General features: G+C 39.4%; 1 protein-coding gene across 1 annotated transcript in view; it reads left to right on the forward strand.

Annotated features, from left to right (window-relative positions):
- The window catches only part of LOC124799730 (Fanconi anemia group I protein-like), a 278,348-nt gene that overhangs the window by 219,281 nt on the left and 39,091 nt on the right, over window positions 1-19,976 (forward strand). The window contains exons 19-21 of the mRNA XM_047262946.1: window positions 2,123-2,293; window positions 17,671-17,854; window positions 17,954-18,170. Coding sequence (XP_047118902.1) covers window positions 2,123-2,293; window positions 17,671-17,854; window positions 17,954-18,170 — 572 coding nt within the window. The remainder of the gene's footprint in view (window positions 1-2,122; window positions 2,294-17,670; window positions 17,855-17,953; window positions 18,171-19,976) is intronic.

Raw genomic sequence — 19,976 nt, forward strand, 5'->3', positions numbered from 1 at the left:
GTCAAATAATCTCTCATTGTAAACCGCTCTATTATATGCACACATCTGATATTAAAAATTTATTTAAACCAGTGTTGTTTAAGTACGTCATACTATTTACATTCCAAAAATGTTAAAAACATAAAATGTAAAATAGAAGAGCAGTATGTTGAAATGATAATAATTCAGCAAATAAGTTATAGAAATGTTTTTCCTTGAAGTCTTTCTACTCATTTAACAAATTTTGAGTCGAATACTTCTGAGGGCTGTAAATTTTTATTTCTTCCAGTGCTTAACTTTTTGGAGTATTACACAATATTTTTTAAACTGTCATTTATAGTGCCTGCTTAGTGTTCACAATTAAAAAGTCGCTGGCCAAATATAGATAAACTCTAATGGTATGTTCTTTGAATCTGATAAAGAAATTGGAGCCTGTCTATCCAGTGTATTGTTTATCACAGTCATTACATTTAATATCATGAATACTGGGCTAGTAAAACTCATTCTGATGATTACCTAAAGTTTGTTTCAGTTTCATCTGTAAGTGACGTTATACTTTGAAGTAACTGACCTATCTTGTCCAGAATATTGCCCATGTATACAATACTGATCAGACTGGGTGTTTCTATAGTTGACATATTTACCCACCCTATGAACCACAGATATAAAAAAGGCCCATTTATATGTATATGGATGGCATGATTTTGCATTAATAACTGCATCTGTTTTTGTAGGTTTCATAAATATGCTGATCTGAACTCCACCTGTGTTGTTTATAACTGTCAAGTGCAGGAAATAGATTAGTCTGCTTTGCATTAGGCTCTGCATTGCATCTAAGGATGCATACTGTTTACAATTTGAGCGATGTGATCAATTTCACCTTTAGTGTAGTATGGCACCAACATATTTTTTGTAATGAATAGTTTTGGCACTAATTTCTGGGCTATTACCTGTGGCCAATCCATCTTTTCAGCACTATGCATAATTATTGGTGGAGGGGGGAGGAGTAAAATCTAACACAGTTTGAAGCAGATTTTATGAATTCTGCTGATGCACCAGTATTCATTTTTCTGGTTTTACACACAATATTTGTGGATTTTAATCTTGAATAGAGGGTGGAATTTCCCATTTATAACACCTAACCTCTGCTAGTTAGTTAGCAGTGTGAGACAGGCACTCATAGGTGCTACACAGCAGCTCCATGAACCGGCTTCTCACATTATCTGGATAACACAAAATTTTATATAATAAATATATCATTTTATGTTAGTTTTGTGTGTAAATTTTGTCATACTTCACCCATTATAAATGCTACACATTTCAGAGCCATTGCTTTACTACAGGTGTAGAGACTGAAGCCAGATACCAGAATTACAAATAATAAATTTGTTGAGAATGAAGTATTGTGCAACAGCTCTGTTATATACAACATTCCTGGACATGTTGCTGTGTCAGTTCAGGATAAAACCTCGAGCTTTCGACGATTACCTCCACGTCTTTGTCAGTTGCTCCTGACAAAGACAGTGAAAGCAATCGTCAAAAGCTCGAGGTTTTGTCCTTAGGTGACACAGCAAGACAGCAAGTAGTTCAAGAATGTTTTATACAAATAAATTTGTTGCCATCAGAACTGTTTTTATTATTAAAATATTAAATTCAATCACTGTAGTTTGTCAGTTGTCAAAAATTATCAGTTTGGTGTTGTTCAGTTAAGGTGTTCCTGATGCAGAACTTTCCACACTTTTTGTTGTAAGTCACATCCAATGCGTAGTGCTCAATTTTGAGATTATTGGTTAGTAACACTGTGTACTTGTGATTTGCAGTCATATTAAACAGGTCTTTTTCTCAACTCCTGATTTGACCAAAAATTGAAAAAAGCGTGGAAATCAGAAAGGGTTTATATACAGCTAAATAATCAGGATTGACTATCTTTTAGCATAATAAGCATGGAGAAATTTGTTGCAATGGTGTTCCATCTTATACTCACCTTTCCGCGATAAGACAGCTGTTGAACCATGTCATTAGAGGCAACCATGTGTGTGTTCTTCATGTTGTTCTGAAACCATAATTTCAGTTATCATGTTGATTTTCATATATGTGCCTGTTTCCTTAAAAAATTGTAAGCCAGCAAGTGTTTTTGTTGCAGATCTATGAATGGGCAAAAGAACTTTGTCAGGAAACAACAACTGAAAATGTCAAAATAGCAAAGAGCATTTTGCTATTGTTATTCAGACTGTTTATTCTGTATAAATCAGCTGGTTCAATCTTTGGACATATATCGCTCCATTTATTGAGTATATATGGGGCTACTGAAGAGGTTGGTATTAGTAAAAATGGTAATGCCTTAAGCTACTGTTTATTTTATTCTACCGTTTATAAATAGTGTGTAACACAATCAACAAAAATGTTTTAGATTAAATTCTATTTCCAGCATTTAGGTAAGAGACAGGAACAAAATTTTTAAGATGATAAGTACAAAAAGAAACAACCTGTCTATCACTTGTAGAGACATCTTATATTTATTTCCCACCTGATTTGAAAACTGAGTTCTATCTCCTCACGTGATTTTGGATTCTTTCATTCTCATTATTTAGATCCACATTCATAAGCTTTTAATAGGGCTTTGGCATACTCCCTCACTATCATTTAATATAATACAGACACATGAAGACCATTCAACAGATATGCAGTTGGAATTAGATTCTCTTGTCAGATATCATTCTATATATTATCTCAGTGTTATATTCTTCTTTGGCTATGTCTGTCTGTTGAAGCCATGTATTTTAGATCAGCTGCTGTTGATACAAATGTGCAGTTATTTTGACCTGTTTAAGGAACACAAGTTCCTGTTTTATGTGGTAACCTCCATTTACTTTATTTCAAAGTCATGACTGTGTATGCAGAAGTTTTCGACTTCGAGGCCTCACAAGAGATGCTTTTGTTCTAACTGTGCTGGCAGCTCCAGTGACATAATTGAATAAGCTCCAATGCATGACCACCTTTGTTCAGCTCTCATTTTTGACCTGCCTTCTTCACCCACGATTGTTGTGGTATGTCCATTTACAGTCAAGATAATGCATACCATTATTTCTTTATAGGCCTTGTTATCCTCAATTGTATCCTCATTTACAGTAAATTTTGTTGAGTGTGCCCACCTTCCACAAAATTATCCAATCCCTTCACTGGTAATGTTAACTTGATCAAAGAGTGAGGATGTGTAAGGCAACTGACACCATACACTAGTTGATGTACAAGCACTTCGCAATTTTGTGTTAACAAGATGACCTCTAAGAAATCAGTAATGATGAATGGTCATTGACTCAGGCTAAACACCCTATTGCAAGAAGATAATCTGCAAGACAGTAAACGTGTCCTTGGTACTTACTTCAGTGTGTAACCTAACTGTATTCTTCCTGACAAAAACTCTAAGTACTTCACAGATGGGAACTTTTCTTCTGCCCTCTTCCACTTCGTCCACAATTTTTCCCAGTTCCACACTTTCAGTCTGTCCTTCCCTTATTTGCATTATTAATTGCTGTATCTGCTCTTATAATTTCACAGACTTACCAAGTAAAATCTAACAGAGGTTAAGGATTTGCATTCATATTCAAAAGGAATACTGTTAAAGTAATATCTGGCCACCCTGATATGAATTATTGCTTGATCTTGCTAAAACATATTATTTTTCATTAAATTAGTTACACTCAGTTGATCACATAGAGAGTGGTCTATGGAATGTGGAAAGATGTCAGTGATTTTAATTTAATCTTTTCATATATATATATATATATATATATATATATATATATATATATATATATATATATATATATATATATATATATATATATATAAAAAAAAACACACACACACACACACACATACAAAGATGATGTGACTTACCAAATGAAAGTGCTGGCAGGTCGACAGACACACAAACAAACACACAAAATTCAAGCTTTCGCAACAAACTGTTGCCTCATCAGGAAAGAGGGAAGGAGAGGGAAAGACGAAAGGATGTGGGTTTTAAGGGAAAGGGTAAGGAGTCATTCCAATCCCGGGAGCGGATAGACTTACCTTAGGGGGGAAAAAAAGGAAAAAAGGACGGGTATACACTCGCGCGCACACACACATATCCATCCACACATATACAGACACAGGCAGACGTATTTAAAGACAAAGAGTTTGGGCAGAGATGTCAGTCGAGGCAGAAGTGCAGAGGCAAAGATGTTGTTGAATGACAGGTGAGGTACGAGTGGCGGCAACTTGAAATTAGCGGAGATTGAGGCCTGCTGGATAACGGGAAGAGAGGATATATTGAAGAGCAAGTTCCCATCTCCGGAGTTCGGATAGGTTGGTGTTAGTGGGAAGTATCCAGATAACCCGGACGGTGTAACACTGTGCCAAGATGTGCTGGCCATGCACCAAGGCATGTTTAGCCACAGGGTGATCCTCATTACCAACAAACACTGTCTGCCTGTGTCCATTCATGCGAATGGACAGTTTGTTGCTGGTCATTCCCACATAGAATGCGTCACAGTGTAGGCAGGTCAGTTGGTAGATCACGTGGGTGCTTTCACACGTGGCTCTGCCTTTGATCGTGTACACCTTCCGGGTTACAGGACTGGAGTAGGTGGTGGTGGGAGGGTGCATGGGACAGGTTTTACACCGGGGGCGGTTACAAGGGTAGGAGCCAGAGGGTAGGGAAGGTGGTTTGGGGATTTCATAGGGATGAACTAAGAGGTTACGAAGGTTCGGTGGATGGCGGAAAGACACTCTTGGTGGAGTGGGGAGGATTTCATGAAGGATGGATCTCATTTCAGGGCAGGATTTGAGAAAGTCGTATCCCTGCTGGAGAGCCACATTCAGAATCTGATCCAGTCCCGGAAAGTATCCTGTCACAAGTGGGGCACTTTTGTGGTTCTTCTGTGGGAGGTTCTGGGTTTGAGAGGATGAGGAAGTGGCTCTGGTTATTTGCTTGTGTACCAGGTCGGGAGGGTAGTTGCGGGATGTGAAAGCTGTTGTCAGGTTGTTGGTGTAATGCTTCAGGGATTCCGGACTGGAGCAGATTCGTTTGCCACGAAGACCTAGGCTGTAGGGAAGGGACCGTTTGATGTGGAATGGGTGGCAGCTGTCATAATGGAGGTACTGTTGCTTGTTGGTGGGTTTGATGTGGACGGACGTGTGAAGTTGGCCATTGGACAGGTGGAGGTCAACATCAAGGAAAGTGGCATGGGATTTGGAGTAGGACCAGGTGAATCTGATGGAACCAAAGGAGTTGAGGTTGGAGAGGAAATTCTGGAGCTCTTCTTCACTGTGAGTCCAGATCATGAAGATGTCATCAATAAATCTGTACCAAACTTTGGGTTGGCAGGCCTGGGTAACCAAGAAGGCTTCCTCTAAGCGACCCATGAATAGGTTGGTGTACGAGGGGGCCATCCTGGTACCCATGGCTGTTCCCTTTAATTGTTGGTATGTCTGGCCTTCAAAAGTGAAGAAGTTGTGGGTCAGGATGAAGCTGGCTAAGGTAATGAGGAAAGAGGTTTTAGGTAGGGTGGCAGGTGATCGGCGTGAAAGGAAGTGCTCCATCGCAGCGAGGCCCTGGACGTGCGGGATATTTGTGTATAAGGAAGTGGCATCAATGGTTACAGGATGGTTTCTGGGGGTAACGGATTGGGTAAGGATTCCAGGCGTTCAAGAAAGTGGTTGGTGTCTTTGATGAAGGATGGGAGACTGCACGTAATGGGTTGAAGGTGTTGATCTACGTAGGCAGAGATACGTTCTGTGGGGGCTTGGTAACCAGCTACAATGGGGCGGCCGGGATGATTGGGTTTGTGAATTTTAGGAAGAAGGTAGAAGGTAGGGGTGCGGGGTGTCGGTGGGGTCAGGAGGTTGATGGAGTCAGGTGAAAGGTTTTGTAGGGGGCCTAAGGTTCTGAGGATTCCTTGAAGCTCCGCCTGGACATCAGGAATGGGATTACCTTGGCAAACTTTGTATGTGGTGTTGTCTGAAAGCTGACGCAGTCCCTCAGCCACATACTCCCAACGATCAAGTACCACGGTTGTGGAACCCTTGTCTGCCGGAAGAATGACGATGGACCGGTCAGCCTTCAGATCACGGATAGCCTGGGCTTCAGCAGTGGTGATGTTGGGAGTAGGATTAAGGTTTTTTAAGAAGGATTGAGAGGCAAGGCTGGAAGTCAGAAATTCCTTGAAGGTTTGGAGAGGGTGATTTTGAGGAAGAGGAGGTGGGTCCTGCTGTGACGGAGGACGGAACTGTTCCAGGCAGGGTTCAATTTGGATAGTGTCTTGGGGAGTTGGATCATAGGGGTAGGATTAGGATCATTTTTCTTCATGGCAAAGTGATACTTCCAGCAGAGAGTACGAGTGTAGGACAGTAAATCTTTGACGAGGACTGTTTGGTTGAATCTGGGAGTGGGGCTGAAGGTGAGGCCTTTGGATAGGACAGAGGTTTCGGATTGGGAGAGAGGTTTGAAGGAAAGGTTAACTACTGAATTAGGGTGTTGTGGTGCCAGATTGTGTTGATTGGAATTTTGAGGTTTTGGAGGGAGTGGAGCTGGAAGTGGGAGACTGAGTAGATGGGAGAGACTGGGTTTGTGTGCAATGAAGGGTGGTTGAGGTTTGCTGGAAAGGTTGTGAAGGGTGAGTGAGTTGCCTTTCCGGAGGTGGGAAACCAGGAGATTGGATAGTTTTTTGAGGTGGAGGGTGGCATGCTGTTCTAATTTGCGGTTGGCCTGTAGGAGGATGCTCTGAATAGCCGGTGTGGATGTGGGAGAGGAAAGATTGAGGACTTTTATTAAGGATAGGAGTTGACGGGTGTGTTCATTGGCTGAGTTGATGTGTAGGTGAAGGATTAGGTGGGTAAGGGCAATGGATTGTTCAGTTTGGAACTGGTATAGGGACTGATGGAAAGAAGGGTTGCAGCCAGAGATGGGAACTTTAAGTGTGAGGCCTTTGGGGGTTATGCCAAATGTCAGACAAGCCTGAGAAAATAAAATATGCGAGCGTAATCTGGCTAGGGTGAAAGCATGTTTGCGGAGGGAATGTTAATAAAACTTAATGGGGTCGTTGTGGGGGTGTTGTCAGGGTGACATGGTATTAGAAGGTGGAAAGTGTAACATGAGGTTGAAATGAAAATGAAAGATAAAAATATATGGGGAGAGATAAGGGTGAACTAGAAAGTAACTGGAGATCTGGTATGAAAAAAGGCGAAAAAGTGTTGGTTAAGTTGATCCTGTGGTGAACTTGGGTTGGTAGACAGCGATGTGCATGAAGGTTAGGTGGTTGTGTTGCCGCTAAAACACGTTAAAGGACGGAGAAATTCGGAAAATTTCGAAAAAAACATGTAAATGTATTAAAAGGAGTGGTGTTGTGGTGAAAGATTACGAAAATGGGGCTAAAAATTGTCTGACGAAGAAATAATGACGTTAAAACCTGTGGGGAGCGGCTAAAAATGATCAGTGATGTGCGAAAAACGGAAGTGGAAATAAAGTGAAAGTTATGAGAACTAGCCGAAATGGTTGTTTAATACGTGAAAGCAGCTGTATTGAACTAGAAACGGTGGATTTTATAGCAGCGGTAGTGTTGAAGGCGGAAAATAAAATTTTTTTGGTTATGGTTTGGAAGTGGGTTATGTGTTATTGAGTATATATAGGGGGGATAAAATTGTATTACGGTAAAAAGGGGAAGGTGAATGCGAAGTAAGACTACTGGTAAAAACAGAAAGAGAAAATAAGACGACAGGAAAGATTTCGAAATGCAACAGCGACAATAACAAACATAATTGTTGGGTTCAAATTAATGATATGGTTATAATAAAGGGAAACATTCCACGTAGGAAAAATATATCTAAAAACAAAGATAATGTGACTTACCAAATGAAAGCGCTGGCAGGTCGACAGACACACAAACAAACACAAACATACACACAAAATTCAAGCTTTCGCAACAAACTGTTGCCTCATCAGGAAAGAGGGAAGGAGAGGGAAAGACGAAAGAATGTGGGTTTTAAGGGAGAGGGTAAGGAGTCATTCCAATCCCGGGAGCGGAAAGACTTACGTTAGGGGGGGAAAAAGGAAAAAAGGACGGGTATACACTCGCACACACACACACACACACACACACACACATATCCATCCACACATATACAGACACAAGCAGACGTATTTAAAGACAAAGAGCTTGGGCAGAGATGTCAGTCGAGGCAGAAGTGCAGAGGCAAAGATGTTGTTGAATGACAGGTGAGGTACGAGTGGCGGCAACTTGAAATTAGCGGAGATTGAGGCCTGCTGGATAACGGGAAGAGAGGATATATTGAAGAGCAAGTTCCCATCTCCGCAGTTCGGATAGGTTGGTGTTAGTGGGAAGTATCCAGATAACCCAGACGGTGTAACACTGTACCAAGATGTGCTGGCCGTGCACCAAGGCATGTTTAGCCACAGGGTGATCCTCATTACCAACAAACACTATATATATATATATATATATATATATATATATATATATATATAAGTTGTTACAACTAAAACACACACACACACACACAGACACACCTGCCCCAACTTCGTAAGTGTACCACTAAGTATCTACTTAGATCTTGTGCAGTGATAACAAATTATGATAACAAACCTTCCTCATGAAGCAGACGAATTAGTGTAAGCTGTATCAAAATCCCTGTTGTAGTTCTGACAATAGTCTCTACATGCTGACAGAAAAATTCAGCACATATCAGCCAATTTGCATGAAATATTTATAAATTATTTATGCAAACATCCCTTGTGAAAACTGTACCAAAATCCCTACAGTAGTTCTTTAAATTAGCTTTCACATACAGACTGGAGAATGGGACATGGAGCTGCTATGCGTAATATACAGTGATTTATGTTTTGAAGTACAGTGCACAACACATCTGAAGGATCACTTCCTCGAATCCCCTTAATTGTCCCTATAGTGACACAGAACTTCGAAATTTGGCTCAGAGGTACCTACAACCTTCATAATACTGCAGAAGTGCGGCACCCTGTGACATCAACCTCAGGCTCGACATTGCTTCAAACATAAAGGTGTTGACCCATTGAAGAAAAGGCAAGAGCTCAGAAGTTCATGTGACGTGTAAGGTGGGTTAATGATGTTACATTGGCACTAAATTTCACCACAGTTCTGCCCAGTGCAGAAAGTTTCGCACCCTGTCTTATCCACATTTCACCATTTCTTTTGAGGATTTGTGATGGAGACCAAAACTCATCTAGCATTGAAATTGTGCAGTTTTCTTATAGGTAGCTGAGGAAACGTCATCCCCACTCTCTCTCAGAATCAACATGAACAGACTTCAGTAATGGCAAAAAATCCATCAGTGAAACCACCACTTCCCATGCAGAGTTGATTTCCACACTTTTGCGATCAAAAACAACAGTTCGTAGTGCGATGAGCAAGAAGGCGACATTCTTGATGACCTGTGACAGTACCGACGCCACCATATGTTAGGACATTGTGGGACTGCATCCCCATTCAGTGTGATTGCACCCCTGTGGAATGCAGTGTGAACGCAAGTTTCGCTCTTGTGTACTGACTAGAACCACGAGATGGTATTCAAAAAAATTAAACTTGATCCGAAGGCGCAAGAGTGCTTATGTATTTTCAGCCCTCCTGTTTCACACCCTACTGTGGCGTGATCACAGATCACAAAAGTGTCTGACACTGACACATGTGTGAATGAAATGCAAAGGTGTCCCTCTAAGACCCCCGTCACGTTGGCAATGATGTCGGTGGCACATGCCCATCTTTATTGAGAATTTTAAAAATGTGCCTTTACAGAGACAACCTGCAAATAGTTTTAGGTGTTGGTGGGCATGCAACCTCTTGACGTCCCACCAATTCCAGATGCCTGCCTGCATGCGTCTAGGACTACTGTGCGGGTTGTCTCTGTAAAGGCACGTTTTAAAAATTCTCAGTAAAGATGAGCATGTACCCCGATGGTGTTGCTGAACGGGGAGGGGGGATCATAGAGGGACCTTTTGGCATTTTATTCATAAACGTTTCAGTGTCAGTGTCACACCCTCCCTTGATCATGAAACAGGAGAGCTGCAAATCCATAAGCATCCTTTGATGCTTCAGATAATGTTCAAATTTTGCCAAATGTTTTCGAACAGTTTCTAGTGGTTCTAACCTGTACGCAAAAGCCAAAACTGCAGTTGCACTGCACTCCAAATTGGTGCAGTCATGTTCAATGGGGATGCAGCCCCACAATGTTATTGGAGAAGGGTTGAAACATATGAGTGTCAGCAGTGTGTTCGGTTGTCAAGAACGTTGTCCTCTCGCTTGTGAACTGTCATTTTTTACTGCTAAATGTGTGGTCTCAAGGCCCCCAAGGATAAGAGGTGGTTTCATTGACACTATTTATGACACCCTGCTGAGCCCTTTTCATGTTGATTCTGAGTGGCAGTGTGTACAAAATGTTTTCCTTGGCCGCCCATAAGAAAACTTTTAACATACTCAATCTCTCTTCTAAATATGAAACGGGTATAGAAATTAAACGTTTTCCTCTGTGATAACTCCTTCTGTAAACTAACTGATTTTTTAAAGTAATATATTTATCTTTAGTTTGAATTATTGTGACGAGAACTTCAGATAAAATTTGACTTAAATAAAGAGCAACACTTTTGGAACAACTATGATCAAGGGATTAAGTAGAAGTGTCTCCATGGAGTAACTGACATGTGTCAGGGACACCAAGAAGAAAACACAAAAATAAAATGATAGCAGGACACAGAAATTGAGAACCTTTAAGAGGATTTCAGAGGGGCAGAATTTTAGTATTTCATCGACACCCAGTCCTTCACAGATGAGATACTAGCTCATTTCCGTAGTGTGGGAGAGGGAATGGTGTGTAAGAACTATTTTGACATTTGCTGTTGTGATGATTCAAGGGAAATGGATTATCATTGAATTTTGAGAAAACTGGATCAGAAAGACCTTGAGGGGGGGGGGATAGAAAAAGACAAAATCAAAATAAATCACATATTTATGGTGTCATTCTTTTATTTTCATTTTATGCTCAGCTAGAACTGCTAGCTGCAGCACACAGTACATCATTTGACCTATCCAGTACAGACAAGGCCAGCCTGATGTGATTTCTCATTTTGTCAGTGTTTTTGCATTGTTCTGCGTATGCCATATCCTTTATTGTATCTCAGAAATAGAAGTCAAGGACAGATAGATCGGGCGACCTAGCTGACCATCGACCAGCCAGCGTCTGTCTATTGTTTTATTGGGAAAAAGATCCCGTGCTGCTCGGCACACAGATTCGGTGCAGTGCTGGCTACACCATGCTGATGTATCCACATTACTTGCCTTGTTCTTAAATTGGTATCATTGAGCCAAATGGGCACTTCATTCTGAAGGACACTGGTGTACATACTCTTGTCCGACCTGCCTACAGTCGTTGCAGAAAGCAGCACTGAACAAATGTAATGTGAGCTGACCAATGGAAAAACCAGTTTCCAAGATTGATCCATGCTGAAACCATATTGAAAAATCACCTAATTGAATACAAAACAAACAATTGGAATTCTGAAATAACTGAACACTTTATTGAAGCTACAGGATTATTTATAACATTCTTTTCCAATCGTTTTCCATCGTTGTTGATACATTTTGCCAGATGTCCTGAAACACATTAGCATACTTGTTTACACAGTCATGTATTAGAATCAGTGTCTTCAAAAGCATTGTAAGTAGCTTCTTTCAAGCCCTCAATTGTTAGCATTTTTGCAGCATACATTTTATTTTTAACATGCCCCAATGGACGAAAACCCTTGGTGTAAGGTCAGTGGAACTGGATGGCATTTCCATTGCCCCTTGCTGTATAATAACTTTCCCACCAAATACCTCAACAACATAGTTCCGCACAGCTGTTGTGTAATGCAGTGGGAGTTCATAATTTTGAAAGTAAAGTGAGTGGAAGGTGTCGTAGATTTTTTTGTGTTCCCAGGATGGCATAGGTTGTCAACATTTCCAGGTAGTTCACTGCAGTTACTGCTCCATCAAACGTCCAAGGCATAATTACTCTACAGTATGAAACACCTTCCCAAACAGTAACACCAGATTGATTTAATTGCCTCTCCAAAAAAGTTATATGGTTCTCAGAATACATTAGGTGCAGCTGTGTCTGTTGACATGGTCTGATAATTTGAAAGTAGCATCGTCGCTCTAAATTATGTTAGAAAACAACTCGTTATCACCATCTCTTGATTCATTAAACATTGCCTCACAAGATTGAAGCCAAAATCAGGATTGTTTCCCAATAGCCCGTGTATGAGACGAGGCGTGTAATGTTTGATTTTTGGCCTTGTATGAAATCTTCCACACAGAAGTTCTAGAAATATGCTGTTTTACAGTTAATCTATGAGTAAGCTTTTTAGGACTCTAGGTAAATGTTAGTAAAATGTTCTTAGTTTCATCACTTATTGGTGGCCAACTGACAAGTGGCAGACTGCTGCAGATATGCTTTTCTCAAAAAAAGTTTCCGTAAATTGAGGAAAGCCTTCCTTTCAGGTGGAACAGTTTTGAAATCGTTGTTCCAGTCATTTATTATTAAATTATAACCACCGTTGTACCACATTTTAAAGCAAAACCTCTTATTTCATTGGAAAACATCTTCTTTTATGTGGTTTTCTTTTCTCCAGATAGTACTTTCTACCTCTAAATTGCAGCCCTAGAACTGTGCATTACTCAGTTGTAACTGCACTAACCTCCCCAGTGGATTCAAAATTGTTTTCCAGCCTATAAATTTTGTAAAATCTGAGAATGTGAAATTCAGTTAAAAGACCAGATGTTTAACAGTACACAATTATAATACACAAGTTTTCCTTTTGCTAAAGTGGGCAGTTGTGTTGTGCCGAAGAAGTATAATTTTCTTTCTTTTCAGTCTCGTATGTCTTCATCCATTTCACTTGCGTAGCATTCATCAGGCATTGTTTCATCCTTTTCAAGGTAATCAAGAATAATTCCTTTTGCAGTCCTGACAACACTGAGCATCAACTACCTATCAAGGTTGTGTAGTGCTAAACATTGGACATGTATTTTGGAGATCGGCAGTTCGAATCTCCATTTAGCCATCCAGTTTTAGGTGTTCCGCAATTTCCCAAAATTGTGATGGTTTTTTCGCTGGTCACGGGCAATTTTCTGCCCCTCTTCCTCCAAACTGAGCAACTTTTCCATCTCTAATGATCATGTCTTTAGCAGGATGGGGACTGATGACCAAGCAGTTTGTCCCTTCCCCCTCCCCGCTTTAAGTCAACCAACCAACCTTTAACAGGATGTTATACTGTCATTGTACTCCCCCCCCCCCCCCTCCCCCCCTCATTTCTCTGCCCCACCACTCCCCCTCCCCCTGCCAGTATTTTTTTCTTTTCTTTTTTCTTCTTTTAATTTACATCAACTGTACCATTATTGCTGCAGGACAACCGACTTCCACCATTTACCTTTTTTTTTTATTTTTATTTTTTTACTGGTGGGAAACAGTGGAAAGTGGATTGGTGTTCACAGAAACAAACTGACTCACAAAATCAGATGGATTCATTCTAAAACAGTCCTAGCTTGCTAAGCAATTCATTTATATTTATATGCTTTTGGCCAGCATTCAATAAGTGTGGACCCGTCTTTCACAGTGTGTAGTCACTATTAATTCTTTGTGTAAAATGTACCATACTCTTTCTTGTGCTATAGTGTTGGCCACCTAGTGCACATTCAGAAGTAATGCCAGATTTCAATTCAGACACCCATTTCTTTACTGTTAGAGATGATGGAGCTGAGGCCTTATAGACTTTCATCACCTTTGATGAATTTCTGATGACATTAAAATTATCCAAAATAAATAATTTTATGATGGCACAATTTTCCAGTATGTCCATTTGAATGAAGAAATGTAATGAGAGAAAATATCCTTACATTGTAAGACAATATTCGCAAAATTTTTATAGTTGTACATATAGCTACTTTCATGTGGATTTGGTGTCCACTGAACAGATATTTACTCATACGCCAATCCCAAAGATGCCACCACAAAGTGAAGTCTTCAGGTTTGTAAAAGTTGTCCATTTATACTTTATTGCAAACTGCTTCTGTAAAATGTACTAACAACCAATTAAAAATAATGTTAATTCTTTTAATTGGTTCCAGAATCAATTTTCACCTTGGAACAATGTGTGTGGTGGTTCGAAACTTTCTGGCAGACTGAAGTAGGGTACCGAGCTGAGACTCGAACCCAGAACCTGCGCATTTTGCAGGCAAATGTTCTGTTGACTAGGCTCTCAAGGCACAACTTAACAACCCATCCTTTCTAACAGGTGTGCTAGTACCTCAAGGTTTGCTGGAAATTTTCTGGGAAGTTTAGAGAGTAGGAGAGAGATACTGGCAGAACTAAAACTGTGAGAGTGGGTTGTAATAGTACCTGAAATAGCTTAGTCAGTAGAGACAGTGGAAAATCCAAGATGGAATGTAGCAGTGTTACGAAAAGTATAGTTGCAGTGCACCATATAGCGGAGATGTTGGGCCAGAGATAGGTACAACAAAAAGACTGTCAAGAAGTGAGGTTTCGGCCAACGAGGCCTTTGTCAGAAGTAGACAAAAGATACACACACACACAAACGCACGCGCGCACAAACGCAACTCACTCACACATGACCACAATCTCTGGCTGCTGAGGCCAGACTGCGAGCAGCGGTGAATGGTGGGAGAAGCAACCGGCTGGTGGGGGTAAGGAGGAAGCTGGAGCTATATCTCCCCCTCCCCACCCTAGCCGCCTCCTTATCCCCACCACCTGGTTGCTTCTCCCATCATCCACTGCTGCTTGCAGTCTGACCTCAGCAGCCAGAGACTGTGGTCATAAGTGTGTGAGTTGCATTTGTGCACATATGCATTTTGGTGTGTGTGTGTGTGTGTGTGTGTGTGTGTGTGTGTGTGTGTGTGTGTGTTTCTGAAAAAGCCGTGTTGGATGAAAGCTCACTTTCTGACAGTCTTTTTGTTGTACCTGTCTGTGGCCCAGTGTCTTTGCTATACGGTGAGTTGCAACTATCCTTTTCGTAATATTGCTACATTCAGTCAGCAGAGAACTTGCCAGGGAGTTACTTACATTGTTGATTAAATGAATTATTTCTTGATTATTATGTTTAATGTTATAAATCACAAAGATATGCTTAGTGGAATATCAGTTACTTTGACAAAATATCTGTGTCCGTCCTCTTGGACTGCTCAGCTGCTGTTTTCTTCTTCTTCTTCTTCTTCTTCTTCTTCTTCTCCTCATTCACCCAAGGAATTTGTGTACTTCCAGTGATTTCAGAGAATGCTATCAGGTGTGTGTATTGAGAGAAAAGTTAAAATCTTTACAACATGAACATTAGTGCTAACTCAAATTTACATTCCCATGTCCAGATAAATTATATGAAGAGTGGTTAGTAGGGTAGTCTTTTATGTTTTAATAGCTGGGATTCCCAGTGTCTTGTCTGATGCAACATGTTAATGATTTTTTTGTACAATATGAAACTCCCTTCTGGACCACAGACAGAAATGCAAAGTCTGTGAGGATATTATTATTATTATTTCTTTCCTTTCTCAGACGTTATGTCTGGTTAAAAATGGAAAGTGATGCCGACCTTGATTGAGCGTGACTTCCTTTTAACTGTACGGTATATGTTACATTGCATTTAGGAACTTTCGGGTAATTGAACATGTATTAATAATTACAGATTTCTGTAGTTGTATATATACCTCTGGATGTAGCTGTATTGCGTTGATGTACTGGTGGATATTGTGTGGTATGACTCCTGTAGTTGATAGTACAATTGGTATAATGTCAACTTTATCCTGATGCCACATGTCCTTGACTTCCTCAGCCAGTTGGATGTATTTTTCAATATTTTCTCCCATTTTCTTCTGTATATTTGTTGTATTGGGTATGGATATTTCAATTAGTTGTGTTAATTTCTTCTTTTTATTGGTGAGTATGATGTCAGGTTTGTTATGTGGTGTTGTTTTATCTGTTATAATGGTTCTGTTCCAGTATATTGGATATTTCAATTAGTTGTGTTAATTTCTTCTTTTTATTGATGAGTATGATGTCCAGTTTGTTATGTGGTGTTGTTTTATCTGTTATAATGGTTCTGTTCCAGTATATTATTATTATTATTATTATTATTGTGACAGTTATCCAGAATTCACTCTTATTAATAACCACCAAAAACTGTGGATTTAATAAATGAATTGGTATGTGGAAGTAAGAAACTCAAGGTTCTTGAAGGGGCTCCTGCGAGGTATTTGGTTATAGACTTAAGACAATATTCTTCCTGCTCACAACTGCAAAACAAATCCTTTTTTAGCTTAGCTGCATTGCCACAGAAGATCGTGCCATATGAGAGTATTGAATGAAAGTGTGCAAAGTACACTAACAATTTAGTATGCAGTTCAACAATGTAAGAGAATATCTAAGTCCAGAGCAAAGAGAGCTGAGTCTTATGGTGGAAAACCACCTATTGATGCACAAAAATTAAAAGAATAACTCTTCAATAGTTTTAAAGCTACTACTGCAACTGTATGAGAATATTCCATTGGGTCTAATTGCAGCAGTACATGTTTCCTTACAACTGTATGTTCAATGTTGCAATGCATTGGAAATCACATACCTTTATAAGCAAACAGTGTTAAATTTAGCTTCATAATACACCATTCAGTTTTCTGAATGGAGACGGAGATATAAACAGTTCTTTATGTAGTCTCTCTGGTACACAAAAAAGAGGAGCAGTAAAAAAAAATAATGATTAACGGGTTTCATGCAACTGCCAGAGATGCAAGCCAGTCACTGTGGGTGACCTATGACACAACAGTTGGATAAATTTTTGATTTACAGTTCTCATTTCTGATACACCAAAAATTAATGGAACTAGTGTTGTTAATTCTGTATCTATTGTATTTCATCTTTTTTAGCTAAGTTTTTAGAGAAAAACTTACTGTAATATTAACAACAATATGAAAAGGACAGATTGCCCCTCGCCACATAGCAGTGGTGTTAAGTGGCAGACAGGCACATTGAATAAAGACTGCTAGATATTTAGCTATTTGACTAAGTATTTAATCAGACTTAGAAAGAGAGAGCACACGCGCGCACACCACACACACACACACACACACACACACACACACACACACAGGGATGAGGGAAGATCTAGTGCTGCTGATGGGAGCGTGCAAGTGGTCAGGAGATGGCAGTAGGCTGCTAAGTACAGCATTAGAAGGCTGTGCCGAGGGTTGCAAAGGCGAGAGGAGAGGAGGAGGAAAGACTATGTATGTGGCATGAACGAGTGTGTGTAGGGTAGTGTTGTAATGGGAGTAAGGAATGGGGTAGTGACAGGTGGAGAGGACAAGGAGTAGCGTAGGTTGAGGCCAGGACTGTTACACGAACAAAAGATATGTTGTAAGGAACACCCCCCATATGTGCAGTTCAGAAAATATTATTTTGATGGGGAAAAATAAATAATATGTTGAGTTTTTATTAAATGTGCCTGTCTGCCATTCAACACTTCCTCCACTTGGTAAATAGCAGTGTATCCTTTTCGTATTGTTATGCCATCCAGGATTTTCCGTTGTTTTTATTTAATAATATATCTTTATCTTCTTTAATTAGGCAACTGCTGGGAAAGACAAATTCACTCGATTTGGTGTTTTGACTGATAATTCCAAAGATGCTGCTCTCATTGCTTTTTGTAATGTGTTGCGCATTAGCCTTTCTGATATTAACTGGGTTGTTGAAAGGCTGCAGTCAGAATACACAGCACGCGCATATTCTTCAGAGTATAGTATTGAATCACGTAAGTATAAATATCTTTATTTTGTGCTCAGAAACAGAAACATATAAATACATACAGTTTTATGAGGAATCTAACTATAGTATTTTTGTTTGCATATAGGCCAAGAATTTTTAAAAAGCAAAGAACGTGATGTCTGCTGCCATGTAAGTCATTATGTTACTGTTATTAATAACCTCACAAAAATGGCAGTACCAGCTGGAAATTCAAGTGCAACATTATTTAGGCTGCTGACTTCTCTGTACACAACTCTTATAACATTGACAAAATATTTTTGCATAAGATCATCGAAGCTGGATCCAGCATTTCAGACAGCAAGGTAGGTTGTTTCTTTTCCTCCTCCTCCTCCTCCTCCTCAAATAATAACTTCGGCAATTTATTGTCCCTCTAAAATATAATTATTTACATTATTGCCATTAAAAAAAAGCTGTTCTACATATTTCACATAGTGTAGCTATAAATACCTCCATACTGCCTTAAGGGGGGCAGAATGTCAAATGGGCCGTCTTGGAGCAGGAGAGACATTTTAATTTCCACTGTCCATACTTTACGAATAAATTCATAAAACTGTGTCAGCATGACCAGGAAGGATTCAGGATTCACAATCATAGCAGTGGAAGTTCAAAAACATAACAAAATAATTTTTTTTTTTTACATGTGAAAGTTCATCATTTTTTCACTTCTATTGGCTGCGTTTGTTGCTATAGGTACACGTTTCTTCATAAGTAAGAGAGATTCTTCGATGAATTTTGCACAACATACAAACCATACTTACAGGTGTATGAAACTCTAGAAATTATTTAATTTATGAAAAAATGAATGTGCTGTTATATTTTAAACTTCATGTTTAGAAAAAACTCAAATTTTGTAGTTCATCATTTCAATTTTTACCACAGTTTTAAATAGATTTGAAAAATTCTAGAGTTTCATACACCTGTAAGTATGGTTTGTAAGCTGTGCAAAATTCATTGAAGAATCTCCCTTACTTATGAAGAAAAGTGTACCTATAGCAACAAATGCAGCCAATGGTAAGTGAAAAAAAGGTGAAATACAAATGTCAAAAAAAAAAAAAAAAATTATTTTCTTATATTTTTGAACTTCCACCAGTATAAGTGTAAATCCTGAATCTTTTCTGGTCATTCTGACAAAGTTTTATGAATTTATTTTTAAAAGTATAGACAGTGGAAATTAAAATGTCCTATGGTGTCTCTCCTGCTCCAAGTCGTCCCGTTTGACATCCTACACCCTTAATACAACACTTAGCCTGGTGATCGGCGGCGGCAGCGGCGGCGTCGGGTGGGGGCAACACTGCCGTACTTCCTTGCCATATTGCCAGTTCTTCTTCATTGCTTATTGGCATCAGTGATTTATTAATTCTCAAATGTCATTTCTTGATCAAGTTCCATATTCTCTTTGAGTTTCAGAAGTGGATGACCCTTCTGGCCGGTAGTACTTGTCTATATTCATCACAGATTGAGGAAGAATGCAGACCAGTTTTTCCAGTTCCTTATACATAGCCTAAGTAGCGAACATTAACAGTCAGCAGTGTTGGACATTGTGTATAGAATATACTGTACCATTACCTCTACCACACGAACAGTATCTGCAGGAAAACTTATCTACTTAGCTCATTTTTATTTTCTAATGTCTGGTGCCATTACATCCTGTGATCTTCCTGAAAATTATAAATTCAATAAAGAGGGAGAAGAAGTAATTTGTATTTATGCGCTGAGTTGTGTAGGCATGTTGTAACATTTACATGAAATGCAGCCAGGTGGTCAGCTGGTTTGTACAATTGTAACTTGCCACAGTCGTACAAACTGTTGGAACAGACTATATGTTAGGAAAAGCTTGGAGTTCACATTCTGTAAGTCTCTCTTCAGTTTTGGAAGCCAACTGAGTTTGCTCACATTAGGTTAGACATTCAGCCAATAGTCCAGAAATCATACATGGAATGATAGAAACAAAAGCTTGTGTAATAAGTTTTACCACTGCAAGGATTATAATGATTTTTTATTAGTGGATACCTGTGAGTAATTAAAATATGTACAAACAATTTTAGCAGAATTTAGTTCTGATTCACTTTGCAGAAAAGTGTTTAAATATGTATTGCACTTCTTATGAC

The sequence above is a fragment of the Schistocerca piceifrons genome, chromosome 1, assembly GCF_021461385.2.
Source record: "Schistocerca piceifrons isolate TAMUIC-IGC-003096 chromosome 1, iqSchPice1.1, whole genome shotgun sequence".
NCBI classification, from domain to species: Eukaryota; Metazoa; Arthropoda; class Insecta; order Orthoptera; family Acrididae; genus Schistocerca; species Schistocerca piceifrons.